Raw genomic sequence first — 13714 nt, 5'->3', positions numbered from 1 at the left:
ATAAGTATTTGCGATTCCGGATGCATTTTTTTAATATATTTTTAAATATAATTTAGTAATTTAGGCGAGCCATATTTTTCAAAAATGTAGTGTTAAGTCGAGTTTTTTTAAGTCGTACTGTAATTCTGAGCGTTTTCCGTACTTTTGCATGATGGCTAAAGATTTTTTGTCGCAGCAAAGTACATACGTTGAGAGCGAGCGTGTCTTCTCAAGAGGGGTGAACACCGTAACAAAGAAAAGAAATCGCATGGCCTCCGAAACACTTAAACAGTGTTTATGTTTAAATTCATGGGATATCAATATCATGAATAATAAATTTTATATATAATTTTTATATCTATATATATTGTTAAATTAAATTTTTTGTACATTAATAAATATATATAATTTAAATAAAAATATTTAAACTATAAATGTATCAAATATTTAAGATGTTTTGAGCTTAGTATTCTTGTTTCAGGCTGTTGTTTTTTATGAATACTGGAGAATATTAGTGTTTTAATATTATTTGACTTTAAATTGATAACTAAAATAGTTTTTGATATTAAGATATAGAATTTTGAACACTTGAGAAAAATTACACATTAAAATTGATACTGGGATTAACTTTGAACCATGTTATAAAGCGCTTACTTTTTTTCAGGCGTTAATTATTCACTATTTTATTATGAAGAATATTATGAGAGCAATTTTTCTCATAGATTATATAAAGGTATAGATATCTATTATCAATTTCAGGATTAGTCAATATTTTTCTTGCTAAATAGGCTTAAAACGAGAGATTTTAAATAATAAATGCATATACAAATTATTAAGATATATCTATAATTAATTCTAGCATCTTAATCTTTTAAATTAATATTTAGAAATCTACACAATCTAGTTTCCAATATAATTTAAAATGTCATCGATAGAGATTGATAAAAAAGATATGGGTGCAGATAATATATACAAAGTTATTTCTCTGTACAATGATATGTAATTTCCTTCATGAGATATCGCATAAAATTTATTCTCGAAAAAAAAACAAGTATAAATATCATTGTAAGATGTGCCAAGTAAATTTTATCCTAACTAGTAACTTCAAAGAGAAAATATTTTTATATCCTCAAACTTAAAAATATAATATGAATAAAACATAGATGAGTTTATGTGATAGTTGATTTTCTAACCCAGTCTATGACAATAACATATTTAAGAATTTTATTATAAATTAAAATAACAAGAAATATATTAGCATCTCATTTTATCACTTAAAGATTATTATGTACCTAACTACTCGTATATATAATAACCATTTTTTGTCCCTTATCTGTGATACATCCTCACTGATATTTTAATTTAACATGTTTACAATATATATTTTTAGCTATTTCCTTTAAAAAAATTTGAAAAAGTTCAAAAATAGCGATTATGACAATTGTCACCTATCTATGATACATCCTCACTGAATTTTTAATTTAACATGTTTAGAATATATATTTTTAACTATTTCCTTTAAAAAAATTGAAAAAAGTTCAAAAATAGCGATTATGACAATTGTCACCTATCTATGATACATCATCACTGAATTTTTAATTTAACATGTTTAGAATATATATTTTTAGCTATTTCCTTTAAAAAAATTGAAAAAAGTTCAAAAATAAAGATTATGACAATTGTCACCTATCTATGATACATCCTCACTGAATTTTTAATTTAACATGTTTAGAATATATATTTTTAGCTGTTTCCTTTAAAAAAATTAAAAAAGGTTCAAAAATAACGAATATGACAATTGTCACCTATCTATGATACATCATCACTGAATTTTTAATTTAACATGTTTAGAATATATATTTTTAGCTATTTCCTTTAAAAAAATTGAAAAAAGTTCAAAAATAAAGATTATGACAATTGTCACCTATCTATGATACATCCTCACTGAATTTTTAATTTAACATGTTTAGAATATATATTTTTAGCTGTTTCCTTTAAAAAAATTAAAAAAGGTTCAAAAATAACGAATATGACAATTGTCACCTATCTATGATACATCCTCACTGAATTTTTAATTTAATATGTTTAGAATATATATTTTTAGCTATTTCCTTTAAAAAAATTGAAAAAAGTTCAAAAATAAAGATTATGACAATTGTCACCTATCTATGATACATCCTCACTGAATTTTTAATTTAACATGTTTAGAATATATATTTTTAGCTATTTCCTTTAAAAAAATTAAAAAAGGTTCAAAAATAACGAATATGACAATTGTCACCTATATATGATATATCCTCACTGAATTTTAAATTTAACATGTTTAGAATATATATTTTTAGCTATTTCCTTTAAAAAAATTGAAAAAAGTTCAAAAATAACGATTATGACAATTGTCACCTATCTATGATACATCCTCACTGAATTTTTAATTTAACATGTTCAGAATATATATTTTTAGCAATTTGCTATAAAAAAACTCAAAAAAGTTCAAAAATGTCGATTATGACAATTGTCACTTATCTATGGTACATCTTCACTGAAATTTTGATTTAACATGTCTACAATATATATTTTTATCTATTTCATTTAAAAAAGTTCAAAAATAACCATCATAACAAATGGCTCTTTTCTATGGTACATCTTTACTTAAAAATTTTAAAAAATAACTATGATGGAATAGTTAAATCAGAGCGTTATATTTTAAAGAAGCTTTAAGAAACTTTCCCGCCTATAATATTAATATCTACTAAATGTTATTTGATTTTTGGTCGAAAAAAATGATCTAGATATTTGCTTAGGTGAAAAAAAGCAACCCTAACTTTAAGGCGTCTTTAAAAAAACGATCCATATTTTGGGTCGGATTGAATAAAACGACCCGATGTTTGAGTCTGAGTCAGAAAAACGACCCAAACTTTGAGTTGGAGTCGAAAAATACGATCTAAACTTCAAGTTGGAGTCGAAAAATACGACCCAAACTTCAAGTTGGAGTCGAAAAATACGACCCTAACTTCAAGTTTGAGTCGAAAAATACGACGCAAACTTCAAGTTTGAGTCGAAAAATACGACCCAAATTTCAAGTTTGAGTCGAAAAATACAACCCAAATTTTGAGTCGGAGTTGTAAAAAACGACCCATATTTTGGGTCGAGGTCGTTTTTTTCGGCTTGGACTTGGGTCGGAGTCGAAAAAAACGACCCATATTTTGGGTCGAAGTCGTTTTTTTCGGCTTGAACTCGGGTCGAAGTCGTAAAAAACGACCAAAACTTTGAGTTGGAGTCGAAAAAAACGACCCAAAATTTGGGTGAGCTCTGTTCGAGCCGACTCGGCTAAGCCGATTAACAACACTAGTGCTATATTAAAAAATGATATTAAGTTTATAATTTATTTTTTGTGAAAATTTTCATAATTATTTAATTTTACATCAAAAATTGAGTATATTTATTTAAAAATTTTAAAAAGGCGTGTGCTATATTGGATGCTACTAAGTTAGGACTATTAAATCAAATACTAGATAATTAAGCAATTTATTTGAATAAACATAATATATAAACTGATAATATAGATATATAAAATTTTAAGGAACTATATAAATTTATGTCATTTAAAATTTTAATTAATTTACTTAAATTTGACATTAATATTACGAAAAAAGAATATTCACATAAATGAGAGGAAGATTTTCTTCCAGTTCTGGGGATGCTCGCCTTAAGATTCCTCCATAAACGCTCAATACCATGGGTCGATATATTTTTTGTTTCTATAAAGTTTCTGCTGCGATTAACCGAGCAATGATCATATCCATTTTCATTAAGATTGTTATAACTTTAAAAAATATTAAATTTTAAAATTTGTGCGATCGCATATTTATTATTTTTTGATAAAAATAATATTAAAACAAAATAAATAATAAATATTTTTAAAAAAAATAATATTAAAAATTTTCCCGAGTTTCCGTGAGTTACTAAAAAACTATATTCGAACTTTTTCAAATTTTGAAAAATTTTGAAAAATTTTCATAAGTTAGTCTTCATTAAAGTTTTAAAACTTTAATTATTAATAATTTTTTTTTTAAATTATATCAAAACATTTTTTACAATAATAACGAAAAGTTATTTAACTATATAAGAATGTTTTTTCACATTATGGAAATGTGTTACAACTAGTGTTGTTAATTAGTCGAGTTCTTTCGACTACGACTAATAGTCGTAGTCATGGAAATCGACTAAAAACTTTAGCGACTAAATTAGTCTATTAGTCGACTAAAACGACTAATTAGTCGACTAAAACGACTAATATAGTCGACTAAAACGACTAACATAGTCGACTAAAACGACTAATATAGTCGACTAAAACGACTAACATAGTCGACTAAAACGACTAATATAGTCGACTAAAACGACTAACATAGTCGACTAAAACGACTAATATAGTCGACTAAAACAACTAATTTAGTCGACTAAAACGACTAATTTAGTCGACTAAGTTGATTTTTTAGTTAGCAGCATATATAGGTAAAGGTAAAAATATATATCGTAAACATATTAAGTTAAAATTTCAGTGAAGATGTACCATAAAAAAGTGACAATTGTCATAATCGTTATTTTTGAACTTTTTTGAATTTTTTCAAAGCATATAGGTAAAAATATATATTGTAAAGATGTTAAAATAAAATTTTAGTGAAGATGTACCATAGAAAAGTGACAATTGTCATAATCGTTATTTGTGAACTTTTTTAAAACAAATAGGTAAAAATATATATTGTGAAGATGTTAAAATAAAATTTCAGTGAAGATGTACCATAGAAAGGTGACAATTGTCATAATCGTTATTTTTGAACTTTTTTGAATTTTTTCAAAGTAAATAGGTAAAAATATATATTGTAAAGATGTTGAAATATAATTTCAGTGAAGATGTATCATAGAAAAGTGACAATTATCATAATCGTTATTTGTGAACTTTTTTGAATATTTTTAAAACAAATAGGTAAAAATATATATTTTAAAGATGTTAAAATAAAATTTCAGTGAAGATGTACCATAGAAAGGTGACAATTGTCATAATCGTTATTTTTGAACTTTTTCAAAGTAAATAGGTAAAAATATATATTGTAAAGGTGTAAAAATGAAATTTCAGTGAAGATGTACCATAGAAAAGTGACAATTGTCATAATCGTTATTTGTGAACTTTTTTGAATTTTTTTAAAACAAATAGGTAAAAATATATATTGTAAAGATGTTGAAATATAATTTCAGTGAAGATGTATCATAGAAAAGTGACAATTGTCATAATCGTTATTTGTGAACTTTTTTGAATTTTTTTAAAACAAATAGGTAAAAATATATATTGTAAAGATGTAAAAATGAAACATAAATGAATATGTACCATAGGAATGATAATTTTCATAATCGTTATATAAAATATTTATCGAATTTTTAAAAGTGCTAACGGATCTTTGAAAAATTTAACACAAGGAAGGCTAACAAACTTTTAACGTTTATTTTTCATTTAAAATTCATTAGATAAACATTAAAAAATATATGCTTATAAAAAAAATTTTAAATACCAGATTATCGATAACTGTTTCGGATGTTATCGTCGTAAAAATTAATGAGTTAATAAAAATACTTGTAGGATTTGATTGCAATTATCGGGTCGAAGCATTTCGTCCTATGATTGATAAAATTATAAACATCAGAACTGTTTTTTTCGGCGAAAAGAGAACTTATTTTGGATGTGTAATATTTACTTCCTACATTTTGATGAAAAAAAATAGTAAAGGTATTTCTAAAAAGGCCTTGGAAAAACTTACACAATTGGCAATATCATCAATTAAATCGGAAATTTTTTTATGCTTACTAAATTATGAAATTTTTAGTAAGGGTGAAACTAAATAATTTATTTTTTATTAGATGCGTAAAAAATTTGAAGAATGGGCATGTTTAAATTTATATGGGGGGCGAGCGTGGTTTAAATTTTTTTATATGGGCAGGGCAAGACGAAAAGTTTAAAAATTATTTAAATTTTTATTTCACATTTTTTTACCCATGATTAAATATCGCTTCAATAACTAAATATTCTGCATTCTTTATGATAAAAAAAATTCAAAGGAACACGCATTTAATTTAATTCAATTTATTAATAAATAAACGTACACATAATATAAAAATATTTTTATTAAAATACACGGAAATATATAGATTTAAAAAATGTTAATATAATATCATTATAAAAGTTCTATGTCCCAGCAATCAATAGATAAACATTGCTTCAAAGTGATGGATGAAAGGCGGTTACGTTTTTTAGTCATGCATTCCACCGCTTTGCTAAAGATTCTTTCGCTGGCAACACTCGTAGTTTGCTGAGCCAAAAAGTCTCTGGCCATTAAAGACAAAGTTGGATATATTGAGCTGTTTTTTTGCCACCAATCGAGTACATTGGTTGTCGGACTAGCTACTTCCTCTTTTAAATATGTATCTATTTCATCTGTGGCATGTTGTGGAATTTCATAATTAGCCCTAAATAATAAAGACAATATATATATAACTATGTAATCATATTTACCTTCTTAGTTTATTATGTATACGCACAGAATAAGGCATGGCTTCCATATCGGGCTCATTGTAATCGTACGCTGACGATCCTGACATTGTACTTTTATATTTAATATATAACGTTTCGAAATTTTTAAAATAATCAGGATTATTTATAAATTTAGGCAAAAATTTTTTCTTTGTCTTTGGGTCTAACAAACACGATATATAATTTGAAAGAGTATTTATGTGTTTCATATATATCTTTGATTTTTTTAACATAACAGCAGCAGCATTTTTTAATGTTTCGTTTTCATGATTTTCACTAACATCTTCTAGTGTTTTGACAATTTCATCTATAAATAAAACTGCCGAACCAATTGTAGAATTTGTATCTGAGGATATTTCTTGGGTAATATTGAAGAATGGTTTCAAAAATATTTCAATATCTTTTAAAAATTTGGCCTCTTCATTATTTATAATAATTTGATTATCAGGAAGGCTGCCTTTCTTGCCTAAATCATTTACCACATCAATATTCTTTAAATATAAAATTAAATTTAAAAATGGTGTTTGTTATTACTTTGTTAATTATGGAAATCATTAAGAATTTGGAATTCCATCTTGTGACGACATCAAGTGGTATACGAGTCCCACCTGATAATTCCATATATTCCTTCATAAATTTGGGGGAATTATGCAACTTTTTAACGAATTTATTTATTTTTTCCAATTTTTCATTCATGATATTCATTCCTGAGCTCACTATTATATTTAATATATGAGCCAGGCATCTAATGCTATATAGAGAATAACCGTATTTATCTATATAAAATTTTGTCATTATAGACACAGATGAGAGGAAATTTTTTGCATTATCGATAGTAATGGACATTACTTTTTCTTGTATGCCAAAAGATTGGAGAGAGGATAAAAGATTATTTGATATTTCCTCACCCGTATGTGGATGAGGTAAATCTATTAGATCAAGTAGGAAATTGACAAATTTCCAATTTTTGTCAATATAATGTATTGTTATAGAACAATAAGATATTGAGTTTATTCCGGTCCATATGTCCGTTGTAAGGCAGATTTTACTATTGACCTGTTTAAGGTCTTTAATAATTTTATTTTTAGATTTTTTATATAAATCTTTAACATAGCAGGCAGCCGTCTGCCTGCACCATATTCTCTCATTTTTAAATATAAAAGAGAAAATATCTCTGAAATATGGAGATTCTATTTTATTAAATGAGATGTTACATTTTATAATATATCTCATAATTAATTTATTCAATTGTGTATTTTCGTGAGATACTAAATTTCTTATCCCCACTAATGAATGTCTTTTTTTGTTTTTGTTTTCCATTTTTAAATGCGAATGTGATTTAGAAATGTGCCTCTTTAATTTGCTAAAAATATATTATAATCGTATATTAAATTTTAATAATACATACTTGAGGCTGTATTTAAACTGTAATGTGTATTGCAGTATATACACTTTCGGCGAGATTTTTTCGGAGTCATCTTGAATACATTGGAAATATTTAACTTACTAGATGTAGATATATCTGAAATTTGTGATAAGTCACATATAATAGCATCTTGGCTAGTCAAAGGCTCTATCTATATATTATTTATATACATAAACATATTTTATCATTTGTGATTTATTGTTATTATAAAAAAAAGGTTATATTATATTATATATTTTTAAAATTTTATACTATCGAAATATATTACATCTGAATCTGTGTCAAACCCACGAATATTGATTCCTTCATTGTTTATGATTTCATAACTATTTTCTACTGCATTGTGAATACTATCGGCCTTTTGATTCTATAAAATATTGTGTATAGTTAATGTTGTTAATGTACTTATTGGGTTAATTTTTGGGCGAAAAATCGACCCAAAATGACTCCCCAAAATGACTCTGGTAGGAATTGCTGCATACTTATAATGGATCGAGATCGATAGAATTAAAGATTCAAGTAAGAATTGAATAAATAGATTAGAAAAATGAGTATAACCATGGTCAACAATTTATTTCAAATGAATTTATTAAATGGTGTAAAAACAAAAACGTAAAACATTTAAAAAATACACAGTATCATCCAAGGAAATTTTAAGTATTTTTATATCAATGAACTCAGAATTAAAATCACAATCCAAAAAATCTAAGCATTTTTGGATAGAGAATTTAATTCTTAGTTCAATGATATAAAAATAATTAAAATTACGTTTAAAATGTTAGCCTTTTCCCTTTGAAAAAATATTTTTTTTAAAAAATTTACCATTTAATTTATATTTGTTAATTACTACGTAATCCAGTGCTTACAGTATCTTTATACTTACTATCAATTTAGTTTTGAAAAAAAACTTAAAAATTCCAATTTTTAAAAATTGTATTCAACGAAATATAATTTAATCAAAAATTTAATTTCTAAATTAACCCTTTAAAGCTCGACTTTTTAAAATAAAACTAAAAAAAATTTTTTATAAAAAATCTTCATTAATATATACTAAGGATGTAAAATTTTATTTCTACTTTTTTTTTCATAGTTTACAGGTAAAAAAAAAATCACGATACAATTTGACATCATTGAGCGAATTGCATGTATAAAAAAATATATATGTATTTATTATGAAAAGTTTTGAAACAATTTATATTCTGGTTAGAATATAAATAAATTTCACATTTTTCACACTTAGTCCTTGAATATACGCTAACACATAGTTTACACCTTTTTCGAGTTTTGGACGCTTCTGGCCAATGTCCTATATTATCATCTAACTTATGATATTACCTGAAATAACCTAGAACCTTTTTATAATTTAGGAGTTTCATTTAAAGGTCTCCCTATTTTTCTTTTACTAATTTTACCTGCCATTAATAAAGCAGTAACTGTATAAATATTAGCACCTTCATGAATATTATCAAGTTCTATGTGGAGTGCATTTGTGGGCGAATCTATATCTATATTATCAATAAGTAAAATTATCCTAACCATCATCAATATCTGTTAACGAAATATTACTTTCAATTTTAATTATTTTTATAAGACTCTATAAAAATATAAATTCAATGTTAATAAAATAACTTATTAAATTCTCAATGATTTAATTTGGGATCATAATTTAAAAAATATATTTAATTGTTTATATTTTTTATAATAATTTTAAAAATAAATAACTTAAACTATTTTTATTCTTATAATTTGTTAACGCCTAGCTGGCACCTAAAGGGAATGAGGGGAATAATTTTATTTTTTGGCATATAAAATTCATTGTTTTGTTTTTTTTTAAATTATATTTTTTACCAAAACGGGGGGGGGGGGGGGGGGAGGGGGTATTTTTATTTTAATTTAAGTAAAATTCATTGTATTTTTTTTTAAAATTATATTTCTTACCAAAACGTGGGGGGGGGGGGGGGGAGGGAGAGGGGGTATTTTTATTTTAATTTAAGAAAAAATTTACGGCAAGTCGGTCAATTAATCAGTCACTTAACCAAAGGAGTATTTGACCTAGTCAAATACGGTCAAATTGATCACAATTTTTGCTTATTTTTTGGGTCAACAATATCAAGAGGGGAATCTCACTAGTAGTGAATTTAATGAAGTATGTGATATAATTCTAGAATTAGCTATTTTACAAGATAGTGATGACCAAAATATTTTAAGTGATATAATTAATTTCAAAAGCAAAAACAGCATGTTTAATATAGCGAATTAGGAAAATAATAATTTCCAAAAACAATCAATTCCGACCTCAAGTTAATAGATTAAACTTTGCCCACCACATTAAGAAATTAATAATTCCTAGTTCTACTTCTTATTTTGAAGGAAATAGGTCGATTTGGGTTAATATTTTTATAAAAATAAAAATCGATTGAAGATCTAAGACATCAGGAAAATTGATTAAAAAATATTAAAGAAAATAATAATATTGAATATGAATCAAAACAAGAATCTGTTACGGATAGCTAAATGTTAGTTATTTAATGACAATGAATTTAAAAAATTAATAATATAGATATTAACTTAAAAAACATATATTTGAATTTGACCATATTTTACCGGTCAAATATCTGTCAATTGACCGAAATTTATTTGACCGGTCAAATGCACAATCCTGATTTAAGCCGCTAAAAAAAATATTTTGCAAATTATAGGTGCTGAACTAGGAGGGAAAAGGGAGGTTTCGAAGAAACATTTTTAGGATTTCGAATTGGATTTTTTGTTTAAGAGATAAGAACTCGTTTTTGACCCCTGTCCTTAATGCAATTCTTCTACCCAATTAATTTAAGAACTTTAGGGAATGGGGACCGGGGTTTCCCAGAACGCTAAAAATTAGGGGAATAAATATAAAAGAATTAGGGAGGAATCTATATTTATTATTATCGAGTTCTTGGAGTTCCAGGGGTTCGGTATTTCCGTTAGACGGAAAGGAGGTAACACGCGAGACATCCCAGACAAGTCTTTTGCCGCCGTGATCCCGCTTGGTTAAAGAAACAAGACGAGCGCCAAAAAGAATTAGACGAATACAAAGAGGAACTTCTCATAAGAGGATATTATTGCAATGTTTAGTTAATCATTTCATCAAATGGTCAATAAAACCATTATCATAGCACTGATAAATCAGCAAAAAAACCAGGTCTAAAACCATCCAACCCACCTGTTTTCCCTTTTTTAAAGGACTTAAGGCACTTAAGTACTTCATCACAGGTATGATTGGTTTGGGAATACTTAGAAATCTTAATCTCTAATTCATATTTTTTTATGTCCAAAATGTTTATTAAATTTGAAAAAATTAAGTTTCGATTTTTATATATTATTTATTAGCTTTAATTTATAAGTAATATCATATTTTGAACAATAAAATCATTCAATACATATCATTATTAATAAATAAAAATGCATTTCAATATTTTATCGCCTAAAAAACCAATGGTTTAGGAAGCCTCTTGAAGTGGTTTGCCTCACCCTGCTATCGGGACTTGTTGAACAAAATTATCACTTTTACAAAAATTAAAATTTAAAAAAATAATTATAATCTTAAGATTTTTATAAGGCACCTTTATAGAATATAGATTTAGGTATCTAATCATAGGAGCTGCCAATTTTTTAAAAATTGGTTCGAATAACCCCAGTCTCTCCTATATAGATAAGAGTTTAAAATAAAGGGACCAATTGTTTTGACTATAAAAGAGTCGACTTGAGTTAATCAACTAATTCGAATAACGTCTAGAGACTCTGAGTCGGGTGAACTGTCTTTTTAACAACACAATGTCTTTTGTTGCTAAATAGTTGACCGAGGCCGGCAAAACGACTCATATTCAAACCGGTTAATTAGTCATGAGTCGACTGAAGCCCGACCCGTGCGCTATTTTTGAATAAAATATTTTTATCATTTCTCTAAATTGGTATCATATTAAATAACTTCTGAACCGGCTTGAACCCAGGCCGAAAACACTAATTAGGTATAATAATTTAAATTAAATATATAAAAAAATATTAAAACTTACATCATCTTCATTCTTCTGTTGAGAATCCATAATAGTATTAGTATTTTCTAACTCTAAATCTCTAAATAAGGTCTTTTTTTTATAAAACATTGGGTTTATAAGTTTTAAATATAAAATTAATATAAATTACTTCATCTTCTACTATCTCTTGAGAATCCATCATAGTAATGGCATTGCTTGAAGAAGAAGATAAAGATAAACTACTCATTATAAATGTAAATTATTTTAAAAAAGATTTTTTTTTTAAATATAAATTAAAATAAGAATTTTTTTAAAAATAAAAATTTTATACAAAAACTTACTGGTGCCATCGAGGCGTTATAATCATTGAAATTTAAAATAATAAATATAATATAAATAATACATTTTAATGAAATATTTTAAAGAATCAAAAAATATTGCTAAATTATTATTACAAATTTTAAATAATTGAGAAAGAGAAGGGATTTATATTTTCTAAAATAATAAATTAAAGAAATGTACAAAAAAATGGTGCTAAGCCTTAAAATATCAATAAACTTACTTTAAAATTTAAATGGTTATGTAATTAAAAAGTGTGCTCTCATCTCATAACTTCATCTAATCTTATGTTGTGATTTAATCTTGACGTGGATGCTACCTATTTCAAACAGTGCATTTAAAATTTAATAATTAAATTTTCTTTTCTTTTGGGCCATAGGTGAAATCATATTTTTATTCACGTCGATTTATATTCATCCATGTAAATAAAATAAGAAGTTTTTTAATCTCATAGGCTTTTCCCACATATAACATCCACAACAATTATTTGTACTTTGGACAAATGTTAAAATTTTATGAAGCATATATTTTTTAATGTTACCTGATAAATTTTAGATAAAAATTAAAAGTAAAAAATTTTTAACCGGTCCGCTCGTAATTTTTGATATTATTTAGCTAGCTCGCCCAATAAGATAAAGGGGAGTAAATAAAAGTCTGCTCGTTTCAGCTAAAAAGTTGAAAAATAGACAAATGTTACTTTTCTATGGTACATCTTAACTGAAATTTTATTTTAACATCTTTACAATATATATTTTTACCTATTTGTTAAAAAAATTCAAAAAAGTTCACAAATAACGATTATGATAATTGTCACCTATCTACGGTACATCTTCACTGAAATTTTATTTTAACATCTTTACAATATATATTTTTACCTATTTACTTTAAAAAAATTCAAAAAAGTTCACAAATAACGATTATGACAATTGTCACTTTTCTATGGTACATCTTCACTGAAATTTTATTTTTACATCTTTACAATATATATTTTTACCTATTTGTTTTAAAAAAATTCAAAAAAAGTTCACAAATAACGATTATGACAATTGTCACTTTTCTATGGTACATCTTCACTGAAATTTTATTTTAACATCTTTACAATATATATTTTTACCTATTTGTTTTAAAAAAATTCAAAAAAGTTCACAAATAACGATTATGATAATTGTCACCTATCTACGGTACATCTTCACTGAAATTTTATTTTAACATCTTTACAATATATATTTTTACCTATTTGCTTTTAAAAAATTCAAAAAAGTTAAAAAATAATGATTATGACAATTGTCACTTTTCTCTGGTACATCTTCACTGAAATTTTATTTTAACATCTTTACAATATATATTTATACCTATTTGTTTTAAAAAAAATCAAAA

General features: G+C 25.4%; 1 protein-coding gene across 1 annotated transcript; it reads right to left on the bottom strand.

Moving 5' to 3' along the window:
- Window positions 1–7914: 7914 nt before the first annotated feature.
- LOC135924145 (uncharacterized) lies at window positions 7915–12302 on the bottom strand. Its single transcript, XM_065459194.1, has 5 exons — window positions 12168–12302; window positions 12038–12109; window positions 8254–8352; window positions 7968–8136; window positions 7915–7922 (listed from the first exon to the last, which is right to left on the bottom strand). The coding sequence occupies exons 1-5, from the start codon at window positions 12243–12245 to the stop codon at window positions 7915–7917; spliced, it is 426 nt and encodes a 141-aa protein (XP_065315266.1). The 5' UTR covers window positions 12246–12302.
- Window positions 12303–13714: the final 1412 nt, after the last annotated feature.

This window comes from Gordionus sp. m RMFG-2023, chromosome 2 (assembly GCF_954871325.1).
Source record: "Gordionus sp. m RMFG-2023 chromosome 2, tfGorSpeb1-WG-v2, whole genome shotgun sequence".
Lineage (NCBI taxonomy): Eukaryota > Metazoa > Nematomorpha > Gordioida > Chordodea > Parachordodidae > Gordionus > Gordionus sp. m RMFG-2023.
This window is presented reverse-complemented; position numbering and strand designations above follow the sequence as displayed.

Excerpts from the sequence above, each read along its gene's own strand:
- LOC135924145 (XM_065459194.1), bottom strand. The coding sequence starts at position 12,245 with ATGAGTAGTTTATCTTTATCTTCTTCTTCAAGCAATGCCATTACTATG. Across the intron at positions 12,110-12,167 it reads AAGAGATAGTAGAAGATGAA|ACCTTATTTAGAGATTTAGA; the intron begins GTAATTTATATT and ends TATAAAAAAAAG. Across the intron at positions 8,353-12,037 it reads AACAGAAGAATGAAGATGAT|AATCAAAAGGCCGATAGTAT; the intron begins GTAAGTTTTAAT and ends AATATTTTATAG.